Raw genomic sequence first — 13,788 nt, 5'->3', positions numbered from 1 at the left:
GATAAATTTATAAAATCACTAGAAATTCTCTTTATGTGTCAGGGAAACCTATAAAAGTCTGAGAATTTTGACCTTGATATTCTGTAGCAACTAAGCCCCTATTAATTGCAATAACATGTTAATGCTAGAGCACAAATGAATTACAGTGAAAGTGCTTTAATCCAGTATGTTTTGAACCACAAATAGGCCAGTTTAGGCATTTGCCTGTATTATTCAATGCCAATATAGATTGAATGTGAATTAAAAAAAAAAAAAAAAAACATTAATTTGTTCATTACAATTTAATTAAAAATTTGATTTGCTCTGTGGCAATATAGAATACACATGAACATTACTATTTTTAATTGTTTCAGATATCTTGATGCACAGTGGTGTAACTTGGCAGTCAAGTTAAACAAACACATTAATCCACCCAAAAAAATATAAGTATGAGTGGCTTGATCAGAGCCGGATGATAGAATATGTCAAACTGTAGAATGCCATATTAAAGAACTCCAACTATGTAAGGCAGCTGATACATGCAGTGTTTATGATTTGACGGCATTCAGTAGAAAAGAAAACACAACTGTATGTTTTGTGTGAAAATCATATTGTAAACCAAGGCAACTGATATACACAACTCAGCTGAAATTTTTTTTTACATTTCACATAAATTATTACTCGGGTAAATATTTATTTAGATATTGAGAGTTGGTTCCTTTTTGCTTATTGTCTTGCGGTAAGTCTGCGAGTATCTTGGAATGACGGAGAGAAACCGCATACGAGCATCAGGGGGCCATGTGCATTGCAGACACAGCAGGGAGACGGGGGCGTGGCAGCCTACCTCGAGGAGAACAAGGTTCCCGTGCCGTTCCTTCTCATGCTGATCCTGCAGTTTGCGCTCATCATCATCGACCGGGCGCTCTACCTGCGCAAGTTCATCCTCGGAAAGATAGCCTTCCAGTTCCTCCTGGTCGTTGGCATCCACATCTGGATGTTCTTCGTGCTGCCGGCCGTCACTGAGAGGTAGATGTGGATCTGCACTCTAGCTCCTTGATTGCACTACAGTTTAGATGTTGTTGTATTTTAGGGATGAGCGGATTCACTTAAAAGCTGATAACAATTCAAACTCTTGATCCATAAATTCTCTTCAGTTTGATTCAAATTCCTGTTTATTGCTTTAACACCTAAATATAGCTCAAAACTGGTAAATGTGTATTAATTTTTTTTTAAAGAAGTATCAAATAAGTATAAATAAGATTTAAAGCTAAAGAAATGATTCAGTAGTACCTAATCAAGTTAAATTCAGCAGATTAGTTAAATTCAGCAGATTTTGATCTCTTCCCGATTCAGTAGTTAAATCCACAGTATATAGAGATAATTAATTACCAATGAAAAAGTTTGTAGTTCTACTGTGTATATAAATATGACATGCACCTACCAAAAAATTTGCTGCTTACTTAATTTTGTCAATCATTGATAAATTTATAATATCATCATAAGCATAGCTGTTAGAACTACTGTTTACTTGTTTATAGTGGTCATATATGACAACATGTCTTAGGTCTCTCGCTAAGTATAAGTCAGGCTTTGCTATATAATTGAACTTCTCTAATTTATGAGTTCTTCTGGTAAAATTTACGTTTATGTTTCAAGTAATTTAGACACAGAAACTAACATTTTGATAATCAGAAATATATTTTTAATGTGGACAAAAATCTTAACTTACCGTATTTACCCGAGGATACTGCAACTCTGAATATGATGCGATCCCACTTATTGATTGAGAGTCTAGGGAAAAGAATTTTCGGACAGAAGATTACATTTATTATGGAGAGGAAATCACAGTTAAAAAACAAAGCTCTTAATTTAAAAAAAAATTAAATATGTAATAAAATTTAAATAGTTAAACCTACCTAGGCCAATATAAATTTGAGTATGCACAACACTAAACAGTAGTATTTACATTACACTTATTTTACTTAGATATATTAACAGAGTTTCTTATAATGCTGGTAAGAATAATCATTCACTGTCAGTGTCTGCACTATGTACTGCTGCTGCTACTGCTGACACTGCCTTTATCTTCATCTTGTCAGCACAGATCATCTTCAGTGCTATTCATGGCATTTGAAATGCAACCCTTCTTAAAGCCGCGGACAATGGATTCTGAAGTTATCCTTTGCCAGGCTGTAAAAATCCATGTTTCTAGCTGAAGAACTGATGGTTTCTTAATTTTCCCAGTCAGTGTCGAGGAATAGTCACCCATAAGCAGCCAATCACTATACTTTTGCCAAAGGTGGTGCTTAAATGGCTTGCTTACGACAACATCGAGAACTTGTAGCTGGCTTGTCATTCCAGCTGGTATAACAACTAAGTCTGTGTTAAAATTATTTATCGTAGTTTTAACCTCAATCGTCAGACTTCCCCAAAACGCATCAAGGACCATCAGAAGTGCACCCAGGCTTTGATTCCAATCATAAACATTATTGCATTAAATCACTCGTCATCCAGCCTTTATCTTGACAACGAATGATTACGTCCGGTGGAAACGCTTCTTTGGGAAGTGTTTTCCTTTTTAGTTGATGAATGGTGGCAGTTTCCTGCTGTCTGCCAAAACAGATAACCTCACCCTGACTCGCAGCTTCTCATTTCCAGTTGTGCATATGATGACAGTCTTACCAACGCCTTTTGTTTCTATGGTACTTTTCACAAACGAAAACCACAACGACACATCATTCTTACGCACCAACTAGTACTTTCCTTGAAGCTAGACCGCAGAATGTTCAATTCACAAGCAATATCTTGGGCTTTTAATTTTATTACGTCTGGTGAAATTGTAATTCCGTCTCCTCACTTCTCTTTTATGAAATTTACCATGCTGATTCCAATATCAGAGAACCGTCACATTTTTAGGCCCTCTAAATGCTTTCCTTGATCCATTTGCATTCTTGAGACGAAGCCAATCCACTCTCCAATTACACTCGTTACTTTCAGTAACGTCCTATTTATGAGCAGCTTGGCAGTTGTTGGTTCGAATTGTGTCATTTGCCACTATAATCTTAAAGTTAGCATCATAACTTTGTCTCAGTCCCTTTGACATTTAAAATAGTGAACTTCCATGCCTCTCTACAGTATCCATTTATAAAAAAATTTCACTTAACCTATAATGCAAAACAAAGCACAAATGACAATCACTTCTAATATTGACCCAAGAACTGACTAGTAAGTCTGTTACTTCACGTTTTGGCTGCATTGCTGGTGCCGGACGTGACCTTGATACAGTTGTCTCACCATGCCGCACTGTTACAAAACATTCTTCCAGCAGCAAAGATGTAGGTTTGCCATTATACTGCGACCCTCACTTTCATTTTCAGCAGTTTTGATAAAAATCATTGCATTATATTCAGGTAAATACGGTACTTTTTAGTGAAATATTGATTTAGTCCATAGAAAAAGTTAACACAATACCTAAATTGGTGTATTTACAGCTAAACCTAGTTAATTCAAGAAACGTGTACAACGTAAGATACAAAAGCTGGTCATTTATTAAGAAAACAGATTTTTTCCACAGTGCGTTAAACAATCAAACCTTTATTAACATCAAGCATTAAAAAATTTTCTAAACAATTTTCTTGTTGCATTTAAATTGCTAATTAAACTCAGCGTTATTCTGGCCTTATACCAGGATTCATGGTTAAGCTGCACAAGGCAATGTAGCATATAGCTAATCAACATGTTATTGTTTCCAGACAGTTTAATGCCTCACTGCCTCCGCAGATGTGGTACATGGTGAAATGCTTCTACCTACTGCTGTCTGCGTATCAGATCCGCTGTGGTTACCCCACTCGGATCCTGGGTAATGTTATCTGCAAAGGTTACAACATGCTGAACCTCGTCATGTTCAAAGTGTGAGTGTGGGTTGTTTTCCTCTTAGGGCCGGTTTCACCAAAGTAGTTTAAGCAAATTAATCTCGATTAGTTTCAATATAAACTCGTTTAGTCGATTGTGCGTTTCACCACATGCGTAATCTCGATTTTCCAGAGTAAAGTGAGATTTTATATTAACTGGCCAAGTTCTTCCAGTTTGCACAGCTAATCTCGCTTAACGTATGTAAACAAATGGCTCGAGCAGCTTACAATGTTATATTTTAAGAAGATTCGGATGGAGATGATTTTATTCTTTTGCGTCGACCTCGTACAATTCGCGAAAGGAGTAATTATTTTGAAAACTATGATGAAGTGGACTTCAGAACCCATTTCCGTCTGTCGAAACAGTCTGCACATAGACTGATCTAACAAAACTGACTTCTCATGTGGCGAAAGATTTCGACTTAGTTGTAGCTTTTCTTTAATTACAGCTGAAACTGCACCATTGCCAATCATGTTTATATGCGATATGACAATTTCCACGATATTACTAATTTTTCAAAAAAATAAAAAGTTTTTTTTTTAGGTTAATGCGGCCACCATAAATTACGCTCGGCCAAAAGCTGCATCTACAAGAGGGAAAAAAATACATATTCGGGTATCTCCGACAGATATTCGGGTATATTAGCTAGGTAATGGGTGTTTTTATGTGGAAGGCATTTATAAATTGAGTTTTAGAAATCTCGATTAATTTAAACTTGTGTAACGATGGTGAAACACACGTCGGAATTAAACTTACGATTATACTTAATCTAGTTTTGTAAATCTCGTTTTGTAACAAAATTAAACCTGCTTGGTGAAACCGGCCCTTAGAAGTGTTCAATCTTAATCTTTTCACGAGAGTGACACATTACTACGTCAGAGCTTGGCGCTTGTTACATCAAAGCTTAGCAAAAATATTCTATTGCAAAATATGCTCAAATATTTTTTTCACATTTGATTCACAAAAAAAAAGTGATCCAGTTTTGGCATGGTCATAACTGCAGAGTTCCCAGAATATTTGCAGGGCTTATTATGTGGTGCCTGCCACATTACCATGTTGGTTCGAAAATAAGGTAATTTCAATGTTGCCTTATTTGTGTATTCACCAGCTCTAAACTAGGTATATTCTTTAACCCCATTGTAACATTGAGTAACAGCTTATATTTTAATATTCTTCAAATACTAGTTAATGACATGAATTACCTATATGAATGATTACTTACTATAGCATTTTGCACTCATTTGCTAGTATAATTAAAAATAATTCACTACCCAGAAAAAATAATAATTTTGTATCTACACAGCATCATAAAATTGATCTTAAATAATTTTACTTTAGTCATAGAATTTTGAGTTTGGTTTTTAATATTTTTTTTTGCAGTAAAAGCTCATGGGCATGTCCTTCATTAGTCCATGCCTATTCAAACAGGAGAAGACTTGTTTGAAATGTGAACTCGTGTGGCAGGTACCTCTTGGTGCCGTTCCTGTTCGAGCTGCGCACGCTCATGGACTGGATGTGGACCGACACTTCCATGACGCTGTTCGACTGGCTCAAGCTGGAGGACATCTTCAACAACATCTTCCAGCACAAGTGCTCGCGTCGCATGGAGGACGAGTACCCGCAGCCGCGGGGCCAGAGGAAGAACCCGACCTCCAAGTACCTGATGGGCGGGGGCTTCCTGCTGGCCATCATCGCCATCATCTGGTTCCCGCTGGTGCTGTTCGCCCTGGGCAGCACCGTGGGGCAGGCCAACCTGCCCTACGACGTCACAGTGTCGGTCCGCATCGGCCCCTACCAGCCCGTTTACCACATGTCCGCCCAGAACAACTCCATATACAGGTGAGGCCTCCTCACGGGTCGTTCCTGTCGACACGGTAGACACAACCCGTCTTGCACCAGTGGCAACTGACAACATATTACGACAAAAAATGTTCCTATTGATGCCTTCTCAACTATAAAAAACTAATGGAGAAAACTAAAGTTGTTAGATTAGCTGGTATGTGTCATATTCTTACAAGCGTGCACACACCCACATTGTTTGTTCAAAGAAAATTATACTCCTTTTAGTTTCATCAGAATGTTTCTGTAACCTCTTGTAACTTCACTAGCAAGTTGTTAATAGTCCTCAAAAAAATAAGAGTGACTATTTTTTTTGTCTTCTATATTTTTTTAGGTCTGTATGTACTATTGTTATGTGTACACTGATAATGTCTGATGGTCTGATTGAGTTGGGAATGTAATTTTTTGTTAGAATGGATAGTCGACATAATGAAAAGTGTTAAATACCCAAATTCTCTGACAATATGCTGCTCGCATATTTCTGACAGATTGGGCGCGGACAACTGGACACAGGTGCTGAATGCCTACCAGAAGGACAAGGTGGCCCAGACGTTCCTGTCGGGGTATGATGACGAGGATGTGGGAGTGGTGTCCCTGGGGGGCAACTCCACCGCTATCTGGGGGGCCTCGCCCCCGGACATGCAGCGCTTGCTCGAGGAAGTGGAGTCACGTAAGTCGAGTGATGATCTGAGTACATCGTGGCGAGCTCAAGTCGGCTTGTGCCCTGCAGTCTCATGTAGCTGACTGCACATGAAGTGTACTTAATCTGCAGCTCTTGAGTTAAAAGACATAAGAGTTCACCTACCTTCTCTGTGTCATGCTATACTCTCTCTCCCTCTCTCTCTCCCTCTCGTGAAAAAGTGAAAAAAATAATGTACCCTCTCCTTTTTCCCTTGGTCAGAGATATGTATTAAGGGGTGGCCAAGCTTATGTCACCTGCTGTATGAGTTCACTGCAGACTTTATGAATGCCTTTTTAGAACAATTTTTTTAGGACTTTATGGGTTCAGACAACATGCATTAACATGGCTTATGAGAGTAAACATGACTATCTTTGAATAACCAGCAAAGTTATTGCTTAGATTTTCTTTTCCTCACTGTAAGTGGATCTAAATATCTATGTAGTGCAACATGGTTCTATTAATTCTTAGATACAGTTATGTTTGCTGAACCTTTATTTTTGTATGTATGTATATATATATTATATATATTTATGTATATAGATACACACACACACACACACAAACACAGTAATGAATGTTTAAGCATATCAGCTAAATTATGTTTACTGTTTATTGGAATATGTACATGTGAAACTATTGTTTTTTTTAATAACTACTAGAAATGGTTTTAACAGTAAGAAGGTTTCATTTCAGTAGAGTAAGCACATTGCCGTTAAATTATATTTGACAGTGATAAAGACTTAATTTTAAAAAAATAAATTACTATCTTAAACTTTTTTTTCTGAAAGTTTTTAGTTTCTTATTTAATGAAATTAAGCATGCATCAATAAACCTATAAATTTTCTTGAATGCTTTACATGATTGTATAAAAACAAAAAACAAAAAATGGAATGAAAAATATAGGAGTTGAATAGCTACAAGCATCTTACACTCTTAGTTTTGTAACCAGTTGTTATAAATGTCATTTTGGTAATTAAGAATGAAGATGGAGCATGAGGAGCAGGTGGTTCAGCAGAGACTGCGACCCGTGCGCAGGCAACTCGCTGGTGTTCAAGCTGGACTGGCGGGTGTCCCGCCAGAGCAACACCCAGGAGTACTCCGGCATCGCCAAGGCGACCCGCGAGTGGGTGATGGGGGCGGACGACCCTCAGCGCACGGCCCTCGCGGAGATGCTCAGCGGGAAGAACAGCTCGCGATCCGTCACCGTCCGCACCATCCTGCCCAAGTTCCTCAAGGTCACCAACCGCAACACCGCAGAGCCCGTTCCGCAGCTGCTGGCGTCCAGCACGAAGGGTACGTCACGAACGCCGGTTCTCGTGCCTGCGTGCCTTATTACTGTGTTTCGCGTGACGCCTTACGTACCAGTTACTTTCCAAGTGCCTTACGCTCAACAATTTATCAAAATGTCTACCTAATGGCTTTGGTGTGTTGGTGCACAGACACTTGGCTTTGACTAAAGGGAGGAGAGGGAGTCTTCTTTACCCCGCCTTTGTATGAGAATTGAGAATGGCCCCTGCCGGTGCCGGTTACTTGCAAGCTTCTGGTTTGTAGAGTTGCTGCAGGTGGGTCTGAAGACAGCTGCGGAGTACCCAGTGGGTACTCTTTTCCTGGAAATGATAAAGCGAATATGTTCGGTATATCGAATTTACTGACTACGTTTAGGCACGAGGTGACAAATCTCCCCTCTCTCACTGGATCAGAACTGCCTCACTTTCTCTACACTGCAACCTGTAACTAGGCAGGTCCTGACTGACTTTGCCAACTAATCGTAGCTACCACACAACTCTCTCGGACTTGGGGTCGGACACTCGGGTCACGACTTGCGGTGCTCCTGTCACCCGACACGACTATAACACAGACTTGAAGCTGGCGAGAGCGATTAGCGCGGTGAACGAGGCTCGGCTGCCGGTGGTGTCTCTTGGGCACCGACTGACTCGTCAGGCCAAGGGCCAGCCTTATAAAACTTACCCCTCCTGAGGGTCGGAAAGGGAGGAATCCCGGGAATTGCCGGCAGCTTCCAGGTACCCCAGCCGGCAGTAGTGCCGTGCGTACCGGGCTGTCCAGGTGGGAGAGGGGGTAGGAGGGGGTAGCGGCCGGTCAGGGAGGCTCGGACAGCTTCGCTGGTGCTTGGCATGGTCGCGCTGGCAACGGGCGACGCGACTGCGGCCAGGCGATGCTGGCTATGTCGGCCATCTGCGGCAGCCCCCACACGTGTTTAGAAAGTGAGGGGCAGACGGCTTTGGCTCAACTTACTGTTAAAAGTTACACAGCAGCATATTTTCGTAGGAAGGGGTAATCTTGATCATGCACTTAAATAACCACTGGGTCTGAAATGAGGCATGAACCAGCTTCTAATCCTAGTCATTTTACCATGTTTCTAAACGTAACATGTTACTTCTAACATACCTTTTTGTGGAAGAAGACGATGATATTTTGTCCTCAGCAATGTTGGCCCGTTTTCACAAAAGAATGACGACGAAGCTAGTGTTATGTACAGGCAATGTGCTGATGAAAGTTTCTTCTCTACGCTCAAAAACAGGCATTTGCTGATAGATGACAATAAGTTTAGGGAATTCTTCCGTCTAGGTGTGCCACAGTTTAACTACGTCTTGGGTTTAGTGAAAGATGACTTGAAGAGAAACTCGACCAATTGTATCCCATACCTGATAACATCAGACGAAAAACTGGCTTTGGCACTCAGGTATGTAATTAATGTATCAAGAGTAAAATTACAATCAATAAATTATAGTAACATTTTTTTTTTCAAAGTAAGGATGGAAAAAAAATATGAAAATGTATTAAAATTAATTGAGTAAAGGGTATAATTTACATAATTGTGTTTCAACAATTACTCTGTTAATGCTTTAAAAATTATGGTGCCATTTTGACAATAAACAGTAATGACAAAACAAGAATACACACGTCCACTTGTTGGCACGACCACGACCAGACTGCTCCCAGGAGCAGCGCTGTCACGGTCGCATTTGCATTTTTGCTGGTCACGCACTCTGGTCCGCGGGTTGCAGATGCTTCAAAGAAATATGGAACATTTAGAGCTGCTGTATCCAGTACAGTCACCTAGTCGCAGTCGCGTCAAAGGTATCCGACCTTAAGAGTGAGCGACTGGTCGGAGGCGGAAGGAGGAAATGACAAAATCGTGGAGGAGCCACGGAGGCCACGAAATAGACTTGCAAACAGTTCCAGAATCTTTTCATAGAGGGCACTGTCGTAGCTGGGTAGCTGCTGTCAATCAAGCAGGATTAGCTGCCGTCACTGTGTCTAGCTAGAGCGGTTGGGGCAGGGTTGGGCCGTTATGAAGAGCAAAACAGGAAAGGTTGGGGAGGGGGGAGCGAACTCGTCCTGCGACGTAGCTGGGCTGTGTAAGGCGCAAGGAGTGTGTTGTCCGCTATTTCTGATCTGTCAAACTTAACTCGCCATAAATCAAAAACCATTTAGTCAAACGACGCAAATTTGTCAGTATAATTGTGAACTGTTTTGCCAACAATAATATCCGTTAATCTTCTTAATGTAAATAATTTCATTTAAATATATATAATAAACCTACGAGGCCTTAAAAAAGCTAACCGTGACTTGATGTATCTGATTTTTCATTGCGAAGTGTTTTAAATAAAGAAAAGAGAATTTTTTCTGCGTGCATAATATTGCTAAATTTATAGAAATAAAAATTTTATAAGTTTCAACATCTGTTTTAAAATGCTGTAATTTAAAACAAAAATATTGCTGAACACATTTTATAGTTAGGTCTTTTGTTGCAGCCGATTTGGATAGAATTTCAAAGAAAATATACATGTTATAAGGCACGTCATCTGCAAAACGAAGAAGCAAATTTTGTTATTTGGTTTCAATTTGTATAATATTAATATATGTCTTCCAGGTAATGTAAAACACCTAACAACAGTTGAATCGTTAAGTGCAGAATGTAAGTTAGCCACTTTATGCATTAACTTTTTCAAAGTGAATTTACTAATTTTCCAATTACATTTGTTTTTATTGTGTTTATCATTATGCATTAGGAAACATCTATTTAAAAAAAAGTCAAAAGATATATTTCGAAGATAATATATTAAAAGTTTGTATTGATATTAGATACCTTTTGAAACATATTAATTTGGAATTGGTAACTTGTTGACACTGGATGATTAATTAGTGTTACTATCTCGTGTGCATCTGTAAATAGATATAAGCCTACAGGCGTACGTAGATTTCAAAGTGAAAGTGATTTGAAGATTTTTACAAACTCCTGGAACATTTTAAAAACTTAATGTACATAACATCCTATTATAGATATTTTACCCAATATTAAAAAATGTCCGACTAAACATTTTCTTGCATTCCAGACAGCGAAACTATTTTTAATGTTTTTTCACAACTCAATACATTCAGCATTTAATGTCTAAACAAATTTAATATTGTACCTACTAAGTAGTTATGTAATTGTTTTCAACCTTCAAACACTACTTTTCATCCTTGCCACTAATACGTGGTCGTACACAAATATCCTTTGGACAAAGGTTTAAGGTAATATTAAAAAAAGGTAATAAAAATAACATTCGATTAAATTGATACTTATTAAGGTTAGGTATTGTTTTTTATAATCCCAACTTCGGTTTTTATTGTTCTTTTTATCAACAATTATTTCAGCTTAACGTTTTAGGAAAAGTTTCTAAAGTTTTATAAAAATATTTGTTAAAAAAGTAATAACATTTTTATATTTCTATCGTTTTTATTCCCACCCCACGCAGTAATGGTTTGTAACATAAAATTTACTTAGAAAAATATTTGCAACACTAAAAATGTAAACAAAAACAAAAATTAATTCCATAGAGTACATGATAAAGAGCTTTTAATTATTCTCATATTCCATACCAAAGTTTTCAAAACCCCTTGCAGCAATGGTTTGTATTATCAAGAATGTTCTTAGACAAAATGTTTTCGATGAATATTATAAGATTTAAGCACAGTTTGAACGGATTTTATGGTATGCCTAAGAAGGGAACTGTAATTTATTTTAATTATACCACTCTTTTTTCAGTCCCTTGCAGCAATTTTTGTGTAATCAAAATTTTTTGTACACATAAGTTTAAGATTAGAATTATTAAATTAATACAAAAATCGTACGGATCCAAAGTTGTGCCCTTGCTATTATTTTTTTTCCTTCTCCAACTCTTGTTTTTTTAACCCCTTGCAATATTGGCTCGTCTCGTAAAAAATAATTTTAGAACAAAATTATAAGTTTTACAAAAAATTTGAACTGATTTGATAGTGTTTCTTCTAAGGGAGTAATGGTTTTTTATAACTAACCCATATTTATATAACCCCTTTAAAACAGTTCGTCTAATCAAAAAATATTTTAGACTAAATTTTTAGATCAAAATTAAAAGATTAACAAAACATTTGAACGGATTTGGTAGTGTTTCTACTAAGGGCGCTTTATGAATTATTTTTAATAATTCGCCCTTATTTTTTGACCCCTATCAGAAAACGTTTCTCTAATCCAAAAATGTTTTAGACAAATGTTTGAGATAAAAATTATAACAATAATACAAAAATTCATAGATCCGAAGTTGTGCCTACATTGGGAGCTATGATTTTTTTTATTGTCCTCAAACCCTTGTTTTATCAACCCCCTGCAGTTATGGTTGGTCGTATAAAAAATAGCTAAGACCAAAATTCAAATTTTAATACGTTCAAACGAATATGATATTTCTCATATTATGGGAGTTATAGCGATTTTTCGGGTTTTAGGAAAACCTTCCCCAATTCTACCACTTTGGTCAGATATTGTCTATTAACGAACTTGATCGAAAATTTCCACTGTCAGAACTTATTTATCAGTTTAGAAGTGATTGGTAAAAAATTGCGGCAGTTATCGTGTCCACAAATTGTATTTGAGGTCTATGGACCATGAAACGAAAAACTATATAAAAATTTCCCATAATTCACACCGTGGGTTCGGCTACAAAAGGTAGCATTTACTTGAAATTTACCTAATAACAATCAGTGTAAATCGTGTCAGTAGTAATAAATATGCTGTGAATAAAAATTTCGTGAAAAGTTGCGTATAGAATTAGGATTAAAAGTAATGGGTACTACATAAAATATAAAAATACATTCTAAAGGTAAAATTGTTTATTCGTTTAGCTCTGCAAATTATGTGTAAACAGTTTTGGGGGAGCATTGTTTAAATCCTATTTTAAATAATAATATTACTCAAAATAAATTATTAAATTTTTACGTTTGTTTCGTTTTCCATGAAATCTTAAAACATCGACAAATGTGCATTTGAAAAAAGAAGGGGAGGGAAGTATTTTCAGTATATAGTTGTAAGTTTGTATTGTAAAAGTAAATACGCAAGAAAGACATTTTAACTGAATCTGTTTGTAAACACCAAACTGAATTTTCCTTATGTGTGGTTGGCCTGAAATTGGCGAAGAAACATGTTAAGCAAAGATGTAACTCGTTGGATCACATATTGTAGAACCAAATGTATTGTTATCATTAGTTTTGCATGGATTTATCACAAAATTACATAAATTAAATATGATATATTTGTTAAGTAACATAACAAGTATGCTGACAATATTTAAATGTTCTCGTCGTATTGTTTTAAATGTAAAATTACCATGTTAGGTTTAGCCATTGTTTTCATTTAAAATCGTAATTTTTCAGAGTACACCATCGTGCCAGTTATCAATTGTAATATATTGACATAGTTTGACATAGTCTGTAGTCTTGTTGTAAACGAAATACGTTAAACAAAGTTTCTGGGCATAAAATTTCATAAACTGAGTTCAATTTCTGTGTTATAATAAGGACATGATAAAGAAAGATAAAAAAACGCAAAGGTCTCATTGCGACCTCAGCTTATCATCCTTAATTAAAGTAGTAAAGTAACATACCAAAATTCGGTGTGTAAATAAATGCATTTTTGTTGTCAATTCCATTTGATTTTTTCTAGTGTTTTAGTTGCAGAGCAAATCGAAAACAAAAGATCATCATTTCAACAGTCAGTCTGCTAGTTAAAATCTCCCAATTGTAAATATACGTGGTAAATTATGATATTGTATTAACACAAATAATACAAATAATTTGTAACAAAACGTATAATTAATGATGTGGTAGTTAAATTGCGTGAATGAGCCTATGGTGAACCTAGCATCCAACCAAAACGTGGTCAGTACACACTTCGAACTTTCTTGTACGAAAATGTGTACCTTTAAATATTTCGAATGCATATTTGGAAGTTGTGTTTGAACCAGTTGGAGTTTATTCGCTCAATATTAATTGTTTAGGCATAAGGGAAAATAATGAAGGCAAAAATGGAAATATAGTTGTTAAGAGGACCACGTCATTAT

At 37.0% G+C, this 13,788-nt stretch overlaps 1 protein-coding gene across 14 annotated transcripts in view; it reads left to right on the top strand.

Annotated features, from left to right (window-relative positions):
• The window catches only part of LOC134533037 (piezo-type mechanosensitive ion channel component-like), a 171,845-nt gene that overhangs the window by 135,231 nt on the left and 22,826 nt on the right, over positions 1 to 13,788 (top strand). For all 14 annotated transcript variants that reach the window (XM_063370197.1, XM_063370196.1, XM_063370195.1 and 11 more), the window contains 5 exons: positions 791 to 1,005; positions 3,732 to 3,890; positions 5,356 to 5,730; positions 6,219 to 6,400; positions 7,448 to 7,705. In XM_063370197.1, the coding sequence (XP_063226267.1) occupies positions 791 to 1,005; positions 3,732 to 3,890; positions 5,356 to 5,730; positions 6,219 to 6,400; positions 7,448 to 7,705 (1,189 nt within the window). The remainder of the gene's footprint in view (positions 1 to 790; positions 1,006 to 3,731; positions 3,891 to 5,355; positions 5,731 to 6,218; positions 6,401 to 7,447; positions 7,706 to 13,788) is intronic.

The sequence above is a fragment of the Bacillus rossius genome, chromosome 6, assembly GCF_032445375.1.
Source record: "Bacillus rossius redtenbacheri isolate Brsri chromosome 6, Brsri_v3, whole genome shotgun sequence".
NCBI classification, from domain to species: domain Eukaryota; kingdom Metazoa; phylum Arthropoda; class Insecta; order Phasmatodea; family Bacillidae; genus Bacillus; species Bacillus rossius.
The sequence above is the reverse complement of the archived record's forward strand: the minus strand, read 5'-3'. Positions and strand labels throughout refer to the sequence as shown.